The 14422-nt window shown below is 41.0% G+C and overlaps 1 protein-coding gene across 7 annotated transcripts in view; it reads right to left on the reverse strand.

Moving 5' to 3' along the window:
• Positions 1 to 209: 209 nt before the first annotated feature.
• Positions 210 to 14422, reverse strand: part of PATJ (PATJ crumbs cell polarity complex component) — a 209433-nt gene continuing 195220 nt past the window's right edge. For 5 of the 7 annotated variants that reach the window (XM_077333520.1, XM_077333524.1, XM_077333521.1 and 2 more), the window contains 4 exons: positions 12397 to 12501; positions 7497 to 7600; positions 4412 to 4535; positions 211 to 2501 (listed from right to left, as the gene is read on the reverse strand). In XM_077333520.1, coding sequence (XP_077189635.1) covers positions 2355 to 2501; positions 4412 to 4535; positions 7497 to 7600; positions 12397 to 12501 — 480 coding nt within the window. In that variant the 3' untranslated portion in view covers positions 211 to 2354. Of the gene's footprint in view, positions 2502 to 4411; positions 4536 to 7496; positions 7601 to 12396; positions 12502 to 14422 lie in introns of all 7 variants that reach the window. The other 2 variants (XM_077333522.1, XM_077333525.1) reach the window with 2 other exon arrangements.

The following is a 14422-nucleotide window of genomic DNA, read 5'->3' on the forward strand; positions in this document are numbered from 1 at the left end:
TTGTGCCTCTGCTGTGCTAAACCCTCTACTAAAGTCAGGTATTGCAAATACTCCCTGGTATCATGAGATCAAATATATATCCACATTATTTCTTCAAAATGTTTGCTCCAGAGCTTATAGTGTAGTGGCCAAATGTAACAGGTGTGTCGTTTTTTTGGATAGATTTTTGTTCTAAAATTAAGTTAGATTGCTGTGCAGAGGTACATTAACTCTTCTCAATCACCATACTTATGTAAGTGAATTTTATTTTGAATCTTTGGAAGTCATAAACAACTTATTTTATTAATATTCATAAACATATAGTATATTTCACTGCTATTTTTCTTATCTCCCAGAAATCAGCAGCATTATTCAACAAACCTGAAGCCCATGTTCCCAGAACAGCGTTAAGCAGCTTAAAGGATTGGTGCATAACCTCCTGTGAACTGACCCCCATGCCAGCCCCACCAACCTCTTACACACTTCTGTTTGCTTCAGTGGGACTTGCACACTGGACTTTTCACAGGATTGTACCCTTGATCATTTTCATATAGGACTTATTCCCCCCCCCCCACTGTCACAAGTTAACTTTTAGGTTTCATTGTAGTTTCTGGTAGTACTATATGTGACACATAAAGAGTGCAAATTACAAAAAGCAATCGTACAATCTCTCATTTGAATCATGAGGAGTGCAAAATACATCAAGCTCACAAGCTTTGTATCACAAATGTGCGAAAGAAAAGTTGCTTGCATCAAATTTATAGTAACTGTTATAACAGTTTACATTATGGTTTGTTTCTTTTGGGCTTCCCTCTAGCCATTGCAGTGCTTGCTTCTCCTGCCACTAGAACTGTGCAAGATCAGTGTTTTTCAAGAAGCCCTTAAACCCACAAAAATGCTAGTGGCAGAGGAAGCATGTACCCCAGCAGAGTACACTGTCCACAGGAGCCAGAGAGTACAGTAAGGGGGACAAAGTTAGAAGAGCCAAGCCTGTAGAGTCAGAATGACAGATAATTTTGGTCACTATCCTTAATTTTATAATGAACCACATCTCTAAGTTTCATGTGTGTGAGTGCAATATAACTTCAGCATACTTTGACAAACAGAATGTCTCTTGTCTTAAAGAGATCTTCATGGGATATTTCCTTTGCTTTCCTTATAAATATCATTAGCAATTTCACTGAGGACTGAATAAAAATCCTTTAAAACTCAGCTTTCTTTCAGGCACTATTCATGGAATACTTACAATGTATTCCAAATTAGCTTAATGCACTTTGTGGTTTGCTAGATCCAAACATAGGACATAAAACAAATAAAGACATGTTTCCCTTTGATTAGTGATTTTTCACCTTTGACAAATTTCACATGTATCATTTATTCCAGACAATCAAAATTAGTGTTACTGTATTCTACCTGAATTATACACTGAAATACATAGGAGTTACAGGCTTTGGACATAAATTGTCACTTTGCTGATTAATGAGACATTGTACTGCAAAATTGATAATGAGTTATTGGAGTCACCAAGTTTTCTTTACTCTTTGTTGCTGTATTATCCTTATAAATAATAATGACTACCCCTAGTCCAAATCAAGATGCTTTCTGCATTCTCCACATAGCTGAGCTGCTGAAGGTTCCACAAAGTACCTTTATCGCCTAACTAGCTTTCTTGAGATATACTTTTGATGAGGTTATTGTCAAATGATCAAAAGAATTTGAGGGAGCCAGAGAACTTGAAACATGACCAGTGCAAACTGAGGATAGGCTGAAAACTGACTCATCATTATTACCAATAACATATGCACATCTACCCAAGGAAGATTAGTTAGGGAGATGGGCATTTCTTCATTAGAACTAGATATACAATTAATTTTCCATAGGAGAATGTGATAGTTCATCATTTGGAATGGCAGTAATTTAATTCCATTTTAATGTTTTCGGGCATAGTCGAAGAGACAATTAGCATAAGCAAACCATGAATGAGATGAAAAGTCACTCAGCATCTATTTTTTCCATTGGATAGAATCCAGCAATGAGCTAAATCCCTTTTTGTGGACATGTGAATTCTAGTTTTAGTGATTATACCTCCTACTGGTAGATGACCATTATCAGTAAAGCAGGAACAACTTTGCAGAGATGATGAACATTCAAGGAAGCACTAGTGGAGAGAATGATTTCACAATTATTGTCAGTGACCCGACAAAATGAACCTCTATAAAGGATGAAAACCTCACAGGCAACAGGATTAATGTGCACGAATTTTAGCTGGTGTTGGGTTTTCATCTCACTCTGGATGGACAGTATACCATTTTATAGCAGCTCTAGCAATGTTCAGAAATAATTGCATCCAGCCCAGACTGCATTTGCAGCAAACCTCATGACAACACAGTGAGTGTTACAGTCCCTTTTTGATGCTTCAGAATAGCTACAGCTTGCTCATGAGTCACACCTTCCAGCGACTCTCCATTAACAGCTAAAATCTGATCACCACGCTTCAATCTGCCATCATCTGCAGCTGCTCCCTGCAAGCAACAAAAACAGTACATCAGAGGACAAGCAATTTTATAGGCCTTAATTAAACACACACACACACACACACACACAGACTACCCTGAAGAATGATGTTTCATTTCCATTATTAATACTTCCTGGAATAGTTGTGGCAGGAAATGTTCACTGAAAAGGGGGAAGGAAGAGAGAGCTGCTCTACTGCCCTCCCGTATGGAACAACAATCACTTTTTCTAAGGCTTGGCTAAATCATTTCACACCATCATGTTTTCTAAAATAAGGTGATGAAAGAAGCATTGACTTTTGAAAGCCCCCACCCTAAATCTTGTGGGTCTTAAAGGTGGCCCTGGACTCAAATCTGGCTGTTGTACTGTAGTCCAATACAGATACCTTCTGAATCTAAATTAATGGGTGCTGTTGAAGCCAAGGGAATTGTGACCTTACAGAAAAACTGCTTTAAAATGATGGCTTGGTCTTAGAATTTTGAAATGGCACAGCCCAATAAAACTAACATCAGACCAATACTAAAATGCTGAAGACTATTAAATAAAAAAACTCATATCCGTACAGTCTACTTTAAATTGTTGCTTTAGCCAAATTATAGCTATTAAAATGTATGAAATATCAACAATGGGTTGCATGTGTCTAAAAATCAGTGAAGAGGACAATTATTAATTTGGCCCCCTGATCTACTATTCCATATTTTTACAAAAACAAGATTAAAGTGCAACCTTGCAAAATATGTACAAAGTCTGTCCATGGTCAGATCACTATGCCTTTAAGCAAGCCTTTCTCAACTTTTTACCACTGAGAACTCCCTGAAACATTCTTCAGGCTTTGAAAAAAAAGTAGCATGATAATGCAGAATATGGTTGGGAAGCATAGTTGTGTACATGTCTACTTGGGAACCCCCCTCCCTTCCCACCCCCTCCAGGCCCAATATTGGTCATTTTTGGAGGGGGGCAGTTCAACATTACCATATATAGCCATAGAACCCAAAAATGTTTAACAATATTTAAAGCATATATTAAAAATTAATCAACTCCCACCCATTCAGGAAACCTTTCTAGGACCATCAAGAAACCCCAGGGCTTCATGAACCCTGGTTGAGAAAGCCTGCTGTAGGCCTATTAAAATACATACATACATACTTTATTAATTACAAATTAAAATTCTAAATATTAAACACTAACAATACCCAACTCTCTGTCCAGCAACTAATACCTACTCTCCCACTATTTTCTGTCATCGTTTCTTTTCCTGTCTGTTGGATATAGCAGGTACCTCACTGGCATGGAAAATAGGAATGGGGAAGAACTGCAAGGATCAGGGAATGACCCTTTTAGTAGGTTGCCCTAGCCTCAAGCATAGGCCTTGTGGAAGAGTGCCACCTTGCAGGCCCAGCTCCATCAGGATCCTGGTCTCAGGCAGCAGCTCATTCTCCCAGGTTGGAGCCACAGCCAAAAAGTCCCTGGTTCTGGTCATGGCCAGGTGGATATCTTGGAATCAGGGACTAGCAGTAAGTTTGCACTAGATGACCAAAGTGCTCTCCATGAGAAATATTGGGAGAGGCAATCTCTGATACACAGGTCCCAGACCACGTAGGGCTCTAAAGGTCAGTACCAACATCTTGAACCAGATCCAGAACTCTACTGAAAGCCAATGCAGCTGTTGGAGGACCAGTCAAATATGTGCTCTCCATGGGTTCTTGTCAGGTCTTGGGCAGCCGCATTCTGCACCAGTTGTAATTTCTTGGTCAGGATCATGGGTAGCCCCATGTAGAATGAGTTAAAGTAATCCAACCTGGGAATGACCATTATATGGATCATTGTGGTGAGGTTATATATTTATTTACTTATTTCTTCATTTTAATTAAAACATCAATAGTCATACAATATATACTTATGTTCTTTTAAAAATTACCTTTGCAAAAATAGTCTTGACATAAATGGGGAGGTCTCCATGGGGGCTTCCATAGCCTCCTACAATACTAAATCCCAATCCCTCTGAGCCTTTCTCCAACACAATAATTTTAGGCTGAGGTGCTCTGAAAAACACAGCAAATGCCTCTTAGAATACTGCTTTTCAATAACAGAGAAAGCAGCCTAATTGGTGTGGGGGGCTTTAATAAAGTTGTCACTTTCTTCTATATGCACCAGCTATTAAGAGCCAGAAATCACCAGGTGAAGGTTTTATCCACTTCTGAATCTCTATACCAGGATAAGTTGTGCATGTATATGTTTTGTGGCCTTTAATAGTTGGAGAATTTTGGCATTTAAAATGAGATAGACAACAGTAATGACCATGTGAATGAAGTTTTTCTTTTACCATTTATTTGTTTAAAATAAATTATTTCCTGAGAGGAAGCTCCAGTATGGCACTCCTTGCATGTGTCTTTTGCTTTGTGCCAGGCATGAACTAATTTGTAGGAGCAGCTGACTAGTGTTGAAGTGGCTTGACATGCAGAAGGAGGTCTGTAAGTCAATGTACAGTCTGAAACATCTTCATGGCCCTTCTGGATCTATGATCTTCTATTCAAAACAAGAGCAAATGAAGCTTACTGCCAAAGCAAATGATGTTACTTGTCAGTTTTATATACTGTCTTCTGAAGACTTGGTTGTTGTACCCCACTTTTCTCTACTCTAAGTGGTCTCGAAGCAGCTCAAAACTGCCTTCCCTTCCAGTCCCCATAACAGTCACTTTGTGAGTAGGTGGGGCTGAGTTCTGAGAAAACTGAGACTTACTGGTATGAGGTTTCCAACAAGTCAGTTGTGAAAGGAGAATGCCAGTGTTTGTTTAACAAGGAATATGGTAGCAATAGGATATCATATACCTCTATGCCTGATTCCCAGCAACAGTACATATGGAAGGTTAGCAAGCTACTGATCCTGAAGCTTAGATGTGTATCCAGTTCATAGGGGACTCACACTGAATATGTGGTCTAGATTTCAAGAAATGACCTTTGACCAAAAAACAAAAAAACCTTAGTTGCTGTTGTTGGCCTAGGAGAAGAGAGACCCAAGTTCAAATCCTTGCTCAATCATTAGGTTCATTGGGTGACTTTGGGCCATTCACAGAAATGTTGTAAGAATAATATTAAGGAGAAAAGAACCATATATGCCACTCCCGGCTCCTTGTAGATAGACACCATTAAGAGAAATCCTACCCCAATGATAAAAATGCTCTTCCACTGAAACAAATGGGAAGTTGATTCTCAGTAACTCTTTCTCTGACTACAACCCACCTCATTATAGGCTAGATATCAGGAAAAAGTTTTTCTCAGTCAGAGTAGTTCTGACTGGAATAGGCTGCCTAAGGAGGTGGTGAGCTCCCCCTCACTGGCAGTCTTCAAGCAAAGGTTGGATACACACTTTTCTTGGATGCTTTAGGATGCTTAGGGCTAATCCTGCGTTGAGCAGGGGGTTGGACTAGATGGCCTGTATGGCCCCTTCCAACTCTATGATTCTATGATTCTATGATTATGCCCCCATCTAGTTTGTGAGGATTCCCTGATTTGGGGTATTTGGAGTAAGGTTGCTAATTCTGGCTTGCAAAATTCCTGGAGGCTTGGGGAACTAATATCTTTTGTCTGGAGAACAGCTTCAATTCCATGAGAATTCCAGGCCCCACCTGGAGGCTGGTAACCCCAATGTGGGGTAGGTTAATGGGATTCAGCATGATAGGGGGAAGGAAAAAGCCCCATTCTGTGAGATTAATGCTACACAGTTTATTAGCTATTAGCAATTCCTAGTATTCAAGGAATCATTTTCATTCTAGTGGCTAAGGTTTACTGAATGCCCAATAAGTTTCATGAATTAAAGGAGGAGAAGATTTAAAATTATTTCCCCCAAACTTTATGGAGGATGAATCTTGATGTTTTCTTAAGAAAATTTCTGAAAATAATTCCTCATTTAATTTCTCTACAAACAGATCATCTGGAATTGTAGTTGTCAAAGCACATCTCAAGGAGAGAGAAAAAAAGACAGACAGGAGCAGAATCATGATGACAACATGTCAGGGGAGAAAACTCTGGGGGCTGGATTGCCAGAAATTAATCAAAAGAGAAAAACAAAAAAAGATTCACACTTGCATGTTTTTGTGATATTAGCACTTATATTAGCAGTTGTCATAACATTCTGAATGATATGATATATATACATAATTTCTGGGGGAAAAATGCAACCTTGAGTAAGTAATTATTCAGGTCATTGTGTGACACAAGTGAACTGTAAAAGAAAGATGCACTGTGCAACAAATATTAGATAAGGCTCCTGAGTAGCCCAGCCAAATGTGAAGACACACCAATATAGTTTTACACAGTCTGACTTGGGAGAATAAAATTATGTCCAAAATCCAGATTAAAGTCCAAGTTTAACCTACTGAAGTGTGAAAACCAATGCAACAGCATTAAACGATTCTATGTATTAGATCTCTTGTTGCATATATCTCTATTATTTCAAATTACATCAGGAGGAACCAAAAGTTAAGCACCTTGCCTCAGCATACCACTAGAAAATCATTATCATCATACCATATGGCACAAACGTATGCTACCATATGGTACCAAGTGTAAACCTGTCAAATATATCTAAATGCAAACCCTGACAGCAGTTTATGGCAAAATGATTGCTCAAAATTTCTACATTTTAGCCTTGACAAATTTGTTTGCTGTTATTTAAGATATTTGTACCTTGTACTCTCAACTTTTACTCTCTAGGCAGGTACCAAAGTTCAAGTACAGAAATATTTAAAAGACGAATATCAACAAAAATCACAGAACTAGAAGAAAGGACAAGCTTTGAGGAGAGAGCAGCACAAACCTTAGAAATCCAAAATCCCTTGAGACAGAAAAAAAGGACAACACAATTTATACTCAAAAACCACAGTGGAGGCAACAGAATCACATTACAAATCCAATATCTGTTAGCTGAAAGCAATTTTAATTCTTTAGAACAGTAATTTGTCCTCTTCTAGAATACCCAAAGCTTAAGAGAACATGCATACTTACTCTAGATCTTCAGGATGGTGTTTGGTAGGTGGGGTAAGATTAGTGCCAGCAGTCATACTCTCTAGCTGGCTGGCTATGGCACTAATGTTGGTATCAGCAACAACCTACAGGTCAGGGCAAAAAAAAAAAGGCAAGATACTCGCAATCAGCAATTTTGAATTCTTAGCAAACCGATTTCCCCATTTAGAAGTTGAGCACAGTGAATGATGGGAATTACTAAATAAAACTAAAGTTTAAAAGTATATTTACTTAGCTTAAAGCTCAGTGCATTTAGGACCCAAATCCGGATGTTCTACATTGAATGGAAGATACAAGGATACCAATGCATTCTAAAAGTATATCTTAGTAACGGTTTTGGATATGCATCTAATTTCTTTTGTACTATCAATTGATTCTTATGTGCTACATGGAAAGTGTACCTCAAGCCTTTGGTTAACAATGGAATATATTTAAATTATTAGTTATTGCTGCATATGTTTAAATCCAGATATATGTATTAATCTAAAAACTGGGTTTTGATGTTTTATAATTTTATTTTTGCCTATTAAAAAAAATCATTTTGATGCTTTGTCCACTAGAGCTTCCATAATTTCGCCAGTGATCTGATTCATATATATCTCTTGCAGGACCTTTTTTTTTCTTCTTCATCTTCACTTTTTTGTTCCTAACATGAAAAGTAATTATTTTTGGTTCTGCTTGCTTGACTTCCTTGCCAAAGTCAGTCAATGGAATCACAAGTTGCTCTATTAAAAATCTACATCTTCATCAAAGAATAAGAGCTCTTGCATCATCTGCTTCTTCCATTGGAAAACACAGAGTGAACAAACAGAAAGCTGAAAAAATAATTTTATGCTAAGATGACTGTAGATTAAAAATAAACACAGCAATTAAACTGAACTAATTATTTGAAATGGCCTTATTTAAACATATTGTTTTCACTATATTGCAACTCCTTCAGCTGAGCAGGCTGTTTCTAGATCTGCTTTGGAATATAGATGAAACTAGCTTCAAAGCCTGTTCATAAGAATGGCCCTTGAAAGAGTCCTCCGCGTCAGCTTCCCGCTGGCTTTCCAGGCCGTCGGGAAGCGCTGAGGGCGAGGGGTGGGGGTGGGGGGAGAAGGAGTGCTCCCCGGGGGCCTGGCAAGCACACCCAGGGCCTCCGGGAGGCTCCATCTGTGCTTGGGAAGCGTTCCCTCTCCCCCCTCCTGCAGTGGGATGGCTTCCCGGAGTCCTGGAAAGCACACCCAGGGCCTCTGTGTGCTTTCCAGGCCTTTGGGAAGCGTCACCCCTCCGTGGCCGGATGGCTTCCTGGGGGCCTGAAAAGCACAGCCTGCAAGTCCCCGGGTGTGCTTCCCAGGCCCTTGGGAAGCGCTCCCTCTCCCCGCAGCCAGGCTTCTTACCTGGGGCCCTGCAAGTGGATTGGCAGAGTCACAGACGTGCCTGGCTCTTGCAGCCAGGTACGTCTGCGAGGCAAGGGTGAGGGCTTGGTGAGGGAGGGTGGGAGCTGTAGGGTCAGGGCCAATCAGGGTGCAGCTGGATGTACCCTGACTGGCCCTATTCCAACTCGGACAGGGAGGGCGGGAATGGTAGGGGCAGGGCCAATCAGGGTGCAGCTGGCTGCATTCTGATTGGCCCTGAGGAGGTTGGACCGTTCGTCCCCCAAGGCTGTTTCACAATTATTAAGAGGCACCAAATGGATAAGATGAATGTGCCTTCTTATTCCATGATGTCTAAAACCAGACAGGCAATTAAAGAAGAAACTATTATTTCCTTTAACTTATGCCAAGAATTGTTTCACAAGAGAATCAAAATCCCACTGCTGTCTACCAATTTTGATCTTCCCTAACTCTTAACATAATAATTTATCACACTCTAATTAACACAAATGTCAAGGTTCTTTAAATAAACTACATGTAGCATGTTATATGTTTGTTTGAAAAAAATCATACTGTATATTACAGAAAGGGCAGAAAAGACTAATGCAAACAGTTCTGTAATTTTCAATAGAATTGAACATTTGTTCACTGCTACTGGTTTTAAAAAATATCACTGGCCTCAAGACATATCTAGCAATCTGTACTTGACAATAAGAGATCAGAGTTCAACAACCTTGCAAAAATATGCTCCTTATAACAACACCTGCAGACAACAGATTAAACAGCAGCCAAACAGCCAAAAGGAATATGTTCCCCTGGGATCCTAATCTTCCATTTGCAAACAACATTAGCAAAATTCTTTGCCATCCTCTCTAGGACATATCAACAATACGCCTTTCCACACCACTGAATACAATTATCTGACCTTCCCTAGCTAGTTACGGAGGTGTGGGGGCTGATAATAGAATTCCTTAAATGTGCCATTCATGATGATCACATTGATAGAATAAACACTTCTACTGTGTGAATGCAAAGCCTCTGTTGGCCAAATGAAGACTGTGGAGTGGTTTTGTATGTCAGAGTGGGTATACAGTCCAGTAAGATTGAGGATGTAAGAGAAATAAATTTGTTTACAGAAACACTACAGATGGAAATAACATGCCCTAAGGATTCTGTTTTGTTTTTTTGTTTTTTTTTGGGGGGGGAGAGACATCATCTGGGCATGGAATTGGGGTCACTGCGGTAGGCAGGTAGTTGTGAATTTCCTACATTCTGTATGGGGTTGGACTAGATCAGTGGTCCCCAATCTTTTTATCACTGGGGACCACTCAACGCCTTTTACTGAGGCCCGTGGGGGGGGGTAGTTTACTCCTCTACTCTCAACCACTGCCCTAGCGCTCTCTGATCGCTATGGTAATGTTTAAACATCCCTTCAAAATAAGATACAGACACGCCACAACAATGAAGTGTGTTGTAAAGGCCTGGGGGGATGAAGTAAAGGGCCGGGGGGGGGGGAAGAAGGCATCCTTTGGGGCCCACCTCCAATTAGTCGAAGGACCACATGTGGTCCGTGGCCCACAGGTTGGGGATCGCTAGACTAGATGACCCTGGACATCCATTACAATTCTATGATTCTATGAATCATACCCTATCCCTCTCATACCATATCCCTCTTTGAATGGAGGTGGGCTTATGGCAGTGAATTAATCAGTAATTAGGAATATAGAGGGTGGGCTTTTTCTAAGTGTTGACTGCATGGTGACTTGCCTGCCTGGTACAAAGATTGTGCATATTGCACACTGTTCAGATAGGCTGATAGTGCAGGTAAGGAGTCAGAAGTCATGGTACATGTCAGCACCATCGATGTGTGGTCCTGGAGGAAAAAATTAGATTACTAGGCAGAAAGATAAAGGCCAGGACCTCAAAAGTTGCACTTTCAGCAGTATTCTAGTTTTACAAGCAGGGTCAGCTAGACAGGTACAGATCAGAAGTCTTCGTGTATGGATGAGAAAGTGCTGATAGGAAAGGTTTAGATTTGTTAGGTCCTGGGGGATTTTCTGGGATAAGCCAAACTTGTACAAATGAGATGTGTTTCACTGGAACAAAAAGGGAACCAGATCTAATGGCAATTGATATCCGAAAGGTGATAGAGCAGGTTTGGCAGGGGGAAAGCTCTTTTATATACAAACTGGGAGAGATGGGGAGTCTCCAGTTTGTGACAAGCCAGTCTAAAGGGATGATAGCCTAAACACACTCAGGAGTATAATGGAACTTGGGAATGAGGGTAGGATGGTGATCGAAGGTCATGTATGGCAACTAAGGGGCAGAGGGTGGTGAGGGTTTCTGGAGACGAAAACATGTTATAGGTGTCTATATGCCAGTGTTAGTAGTCTCTGAGCCAAGATGGGAGGCCTGTAGTGTTTGGTGAGCAAAGACAATTTCAGTATAGTAAGTATCTCAGAAAAATGGTGGAGTGAGGAAAATCTATGTGATACAGCCATCCCTGGTTATAAGCTCTACTGGCAGAACAAGGAAGTGTTGCTTTATATATCAAACTAGCTTCAAAGCCCATTCATAAGAACGGGCTTTGGAAGGGTCCTCCCCGTCAGTGTCCCGAACGCTTTCCAGGCCGCCAGGAAGCGCTGAGGGTGAGAGGGGGTTGGGGGTGGGTGGGTGAGAGGGAGCGCTTCCCGAGGGGCTGGCAAGCACACCCGGTGCCTCTGCGAGGCCCTGGATGAGCTTTTGACAGCCCCCCTGGAAGCATTCCCTCCCCCCCCCCGCCGCGGGCGAATGGCTTGCCGGAGGCCTGGGAAGCACACCCGGGGCCCCCTGCGAGGCCCCAGGTGTGCTTGGGCAGGCCCCCGGGAAGCACTTCCTCTTCTCCCCCACAGCCGGATGGCTTCCCGGGGGCCTGAAAAGCACAGCCAGGGCTTCTGCGAGGCCCCGGGTGTGCTTTCCAGGCCTTTTGGAAGTGCTCCCTCTCCCCCCGCCCCCCACGGCTGGGCCTCTCACCTGAGGCCCTGGACGTGGAGCTGCAAAGTTGTACTGTCCAGACACTGCAATTTCATTGATAGCCAGTCGTATGTAGAAGAAAATTGGATAACTCTACAAAACCAGCACTGTTGTTTCTCTTGACCCTCCTTTTGAAGAACAAGGAACTTAACATGATGGACAGCTCATTCAGAACTATGAGGCCAAAGAAAGGGAATAATTTTCTATTCTTACCATTTTCAGGGATTTAAATTAAATAGTGACAAATTATAATCATAGATGATTTTTCATATTTTCCAAGTAGTTTCTTTCCTATTTCTCCTTGTTTTGCTTTTATGTAATCATGCTTGAAGTCTATATGGGTTTGAATAAAGAATTCTTCAGTGAAATAATTTTTGCTTTCATCCTGCATAATCCACATCAGCCAAAACCCTGCTGTGCTATGATGTCTTGCACCACTGATGCTCAGTCTTTTTTTTTAACAAACCATTTATCTATCCTCGCGCAGCTGCATGTTTGATTTATCATCATACCTGCAGGATAATGCTCCCATAAGCATTCTTCAGTAGATTAACTGCATCAGCATGAGACAGCCCATCCAAAGGCTGCCCATTAATACTGACAATCCGATCTCCGACCTTTAAAAAAAAGCAACAAAACCAACAGAAAATTGGTTGGAAATTGGAGTGCTTAACACGGCTTGCAAGCTTGGCATTGCACATCCATGTTTCTCAGTTATAGCAATACAATAGCAATCTGCTGTATTTTTACTGATTAATAAACACTTTTTATAGTGAGAGTAAAATATTCATCCTAGATGTATCAGCCAACAACAAAGAGCTTATACTTTACTGCTATAAGACTGGAGTCAAGGAGAACTCATTCTACATGGAAAAGACTATTATCATGTGTTTATGAAACTGTCTCTTTCAATATGAAAATTATATCTGAAAACAGATAATCTTTGGAAGGCAAATACTTAGGAACTCTGAGCCCAAATGTCATTGAAGACACAGGCTACTCTGTTGTCCATGGTTTTATATATTTTAGGTTGTTCATATTAATCTCATTCATTTTTAAAGATTCAGGAGATACAGATCTAATAAAAATACATTATCCATATTGTCAAGTGGTGTGCAGATAATGTAGCCTTCCCTGACTTCACTTCCTCCATGCAGAAGAGACTGGCTTAGATCCAGAATTGGAGTCTCTCCCTCCCCGGCTTTGCTTCAATGTACTGTGCTGTCCAGAACCATGTGCCTGAAAATCCTGACAATAGCAGGGGAGATTGAAGTGGGGCCTATAGGTGGGACGAAGGAACCAGTAAAAATATGGGAACCTGCTTGAAGGTTTCTTCTCTTTAGTAGATTGAAGCCATTCAAACATGCCTCCCTTCACTCCTCATAGGGCTATGCAATTTTTTGTGAGTCCCTCTGTTCAATGGCTGACTCCACCCCCACCTCCAACCATGTTCAAGCCCTGCTCCAACTATGTTTCTTCATCTCTGTTTCTTCTCTTCTTTTGGGGGGGATGGTTCCATCAATTCTATAATATTGTACAAAAGTTGAGAAAGGGGACCAAGTGGCAGTCCTGCAGATCTCCAGAACAGGTACTCTGGTTGAAAAGGGTGCTGAAGTGGCTGTTGCTCTTGTAGAATGGGCTGTCACGTTTCTGAGAGTTATCAGTTCTTGAATTTTGAATGCCATAAATTTACATCACTTATCCTGAAAGGCTACCGTTGATTTGGAAATTTTCTTGCCCATATTTTGAATACTGTGGGACATAAATAAGGCATCAATGAGTCTAATATTGGCCATTATTCTCAGATTAGTGCCCTGTGAACATCCAATTTGTGCCATGTTGTTGTTGTTGTTAGGTGCGAACTCGTGTCTGACCCATCGCGACCCCATGGACAATGATCCTCCAGGCCTTCCTGTCCTCTGCCATTCCCCGGAGCCCATTTAAGTTTGCACTTAAATTTGTGCCATATCCTTATCTTATTGTGCATTAGGTTAGGGCAGAAGGACAGTAAGACCACTGGGTGGTTTATATGAAAATGTGAACTAAACTTAGGTATGAAGGAGGGACTTGTACTGAGAACCACCTTATGGAATATATATAATGCCAGTTCAGACACTCATCTAGCCAAGGTTATAGTCCCTAGGAATGCAACTATCTAAGAGAGGTAGGTGAGTTCTATCCATCGTGTAGCAAAAGTACAATATATTTGTAAGATGGTTTCAATGGATTGAATTCCTTTCATATGCCCATTTCCCAAAGCTTCTCCAATGTGATTGCAAATTTGACTCATAACAGGTTGTCTGGACTGCAGTATGATATCTACAACTTATTTAGGAAAACTGTTGTCCACTAGATCTGACTGTTCAATTTCCACACAAGCTGTAGCCATGACAGGTCTGGATGCAAGATTGGCCACTGGCTCAGTAGGTTCTTGGCTGTGGAAGACTCCACATTGTTTCTCCTGGCATTTGAATTAAATCTGGAACCAAGGGCACCTTGGCCAAAAGGGTGCTACTGGAATGACTTGTGCTTCTTCTG

This window comes from Paroedura picta, chromosome 4, assembly GCF_049243985.1.
Source record: "Paroedura picta isolate Pp20150507F chromosome 4, Ppicta_v3.0, whole genome shotgun sequence".
In the NCBI taxonomy this organism is placed as follows: domain Eukaryota; kingdom Metazoa; phylum Chordata; class Lepidosauria; order Squamata; family Gekkonidae; genus Paroedura; species Paroedura picta.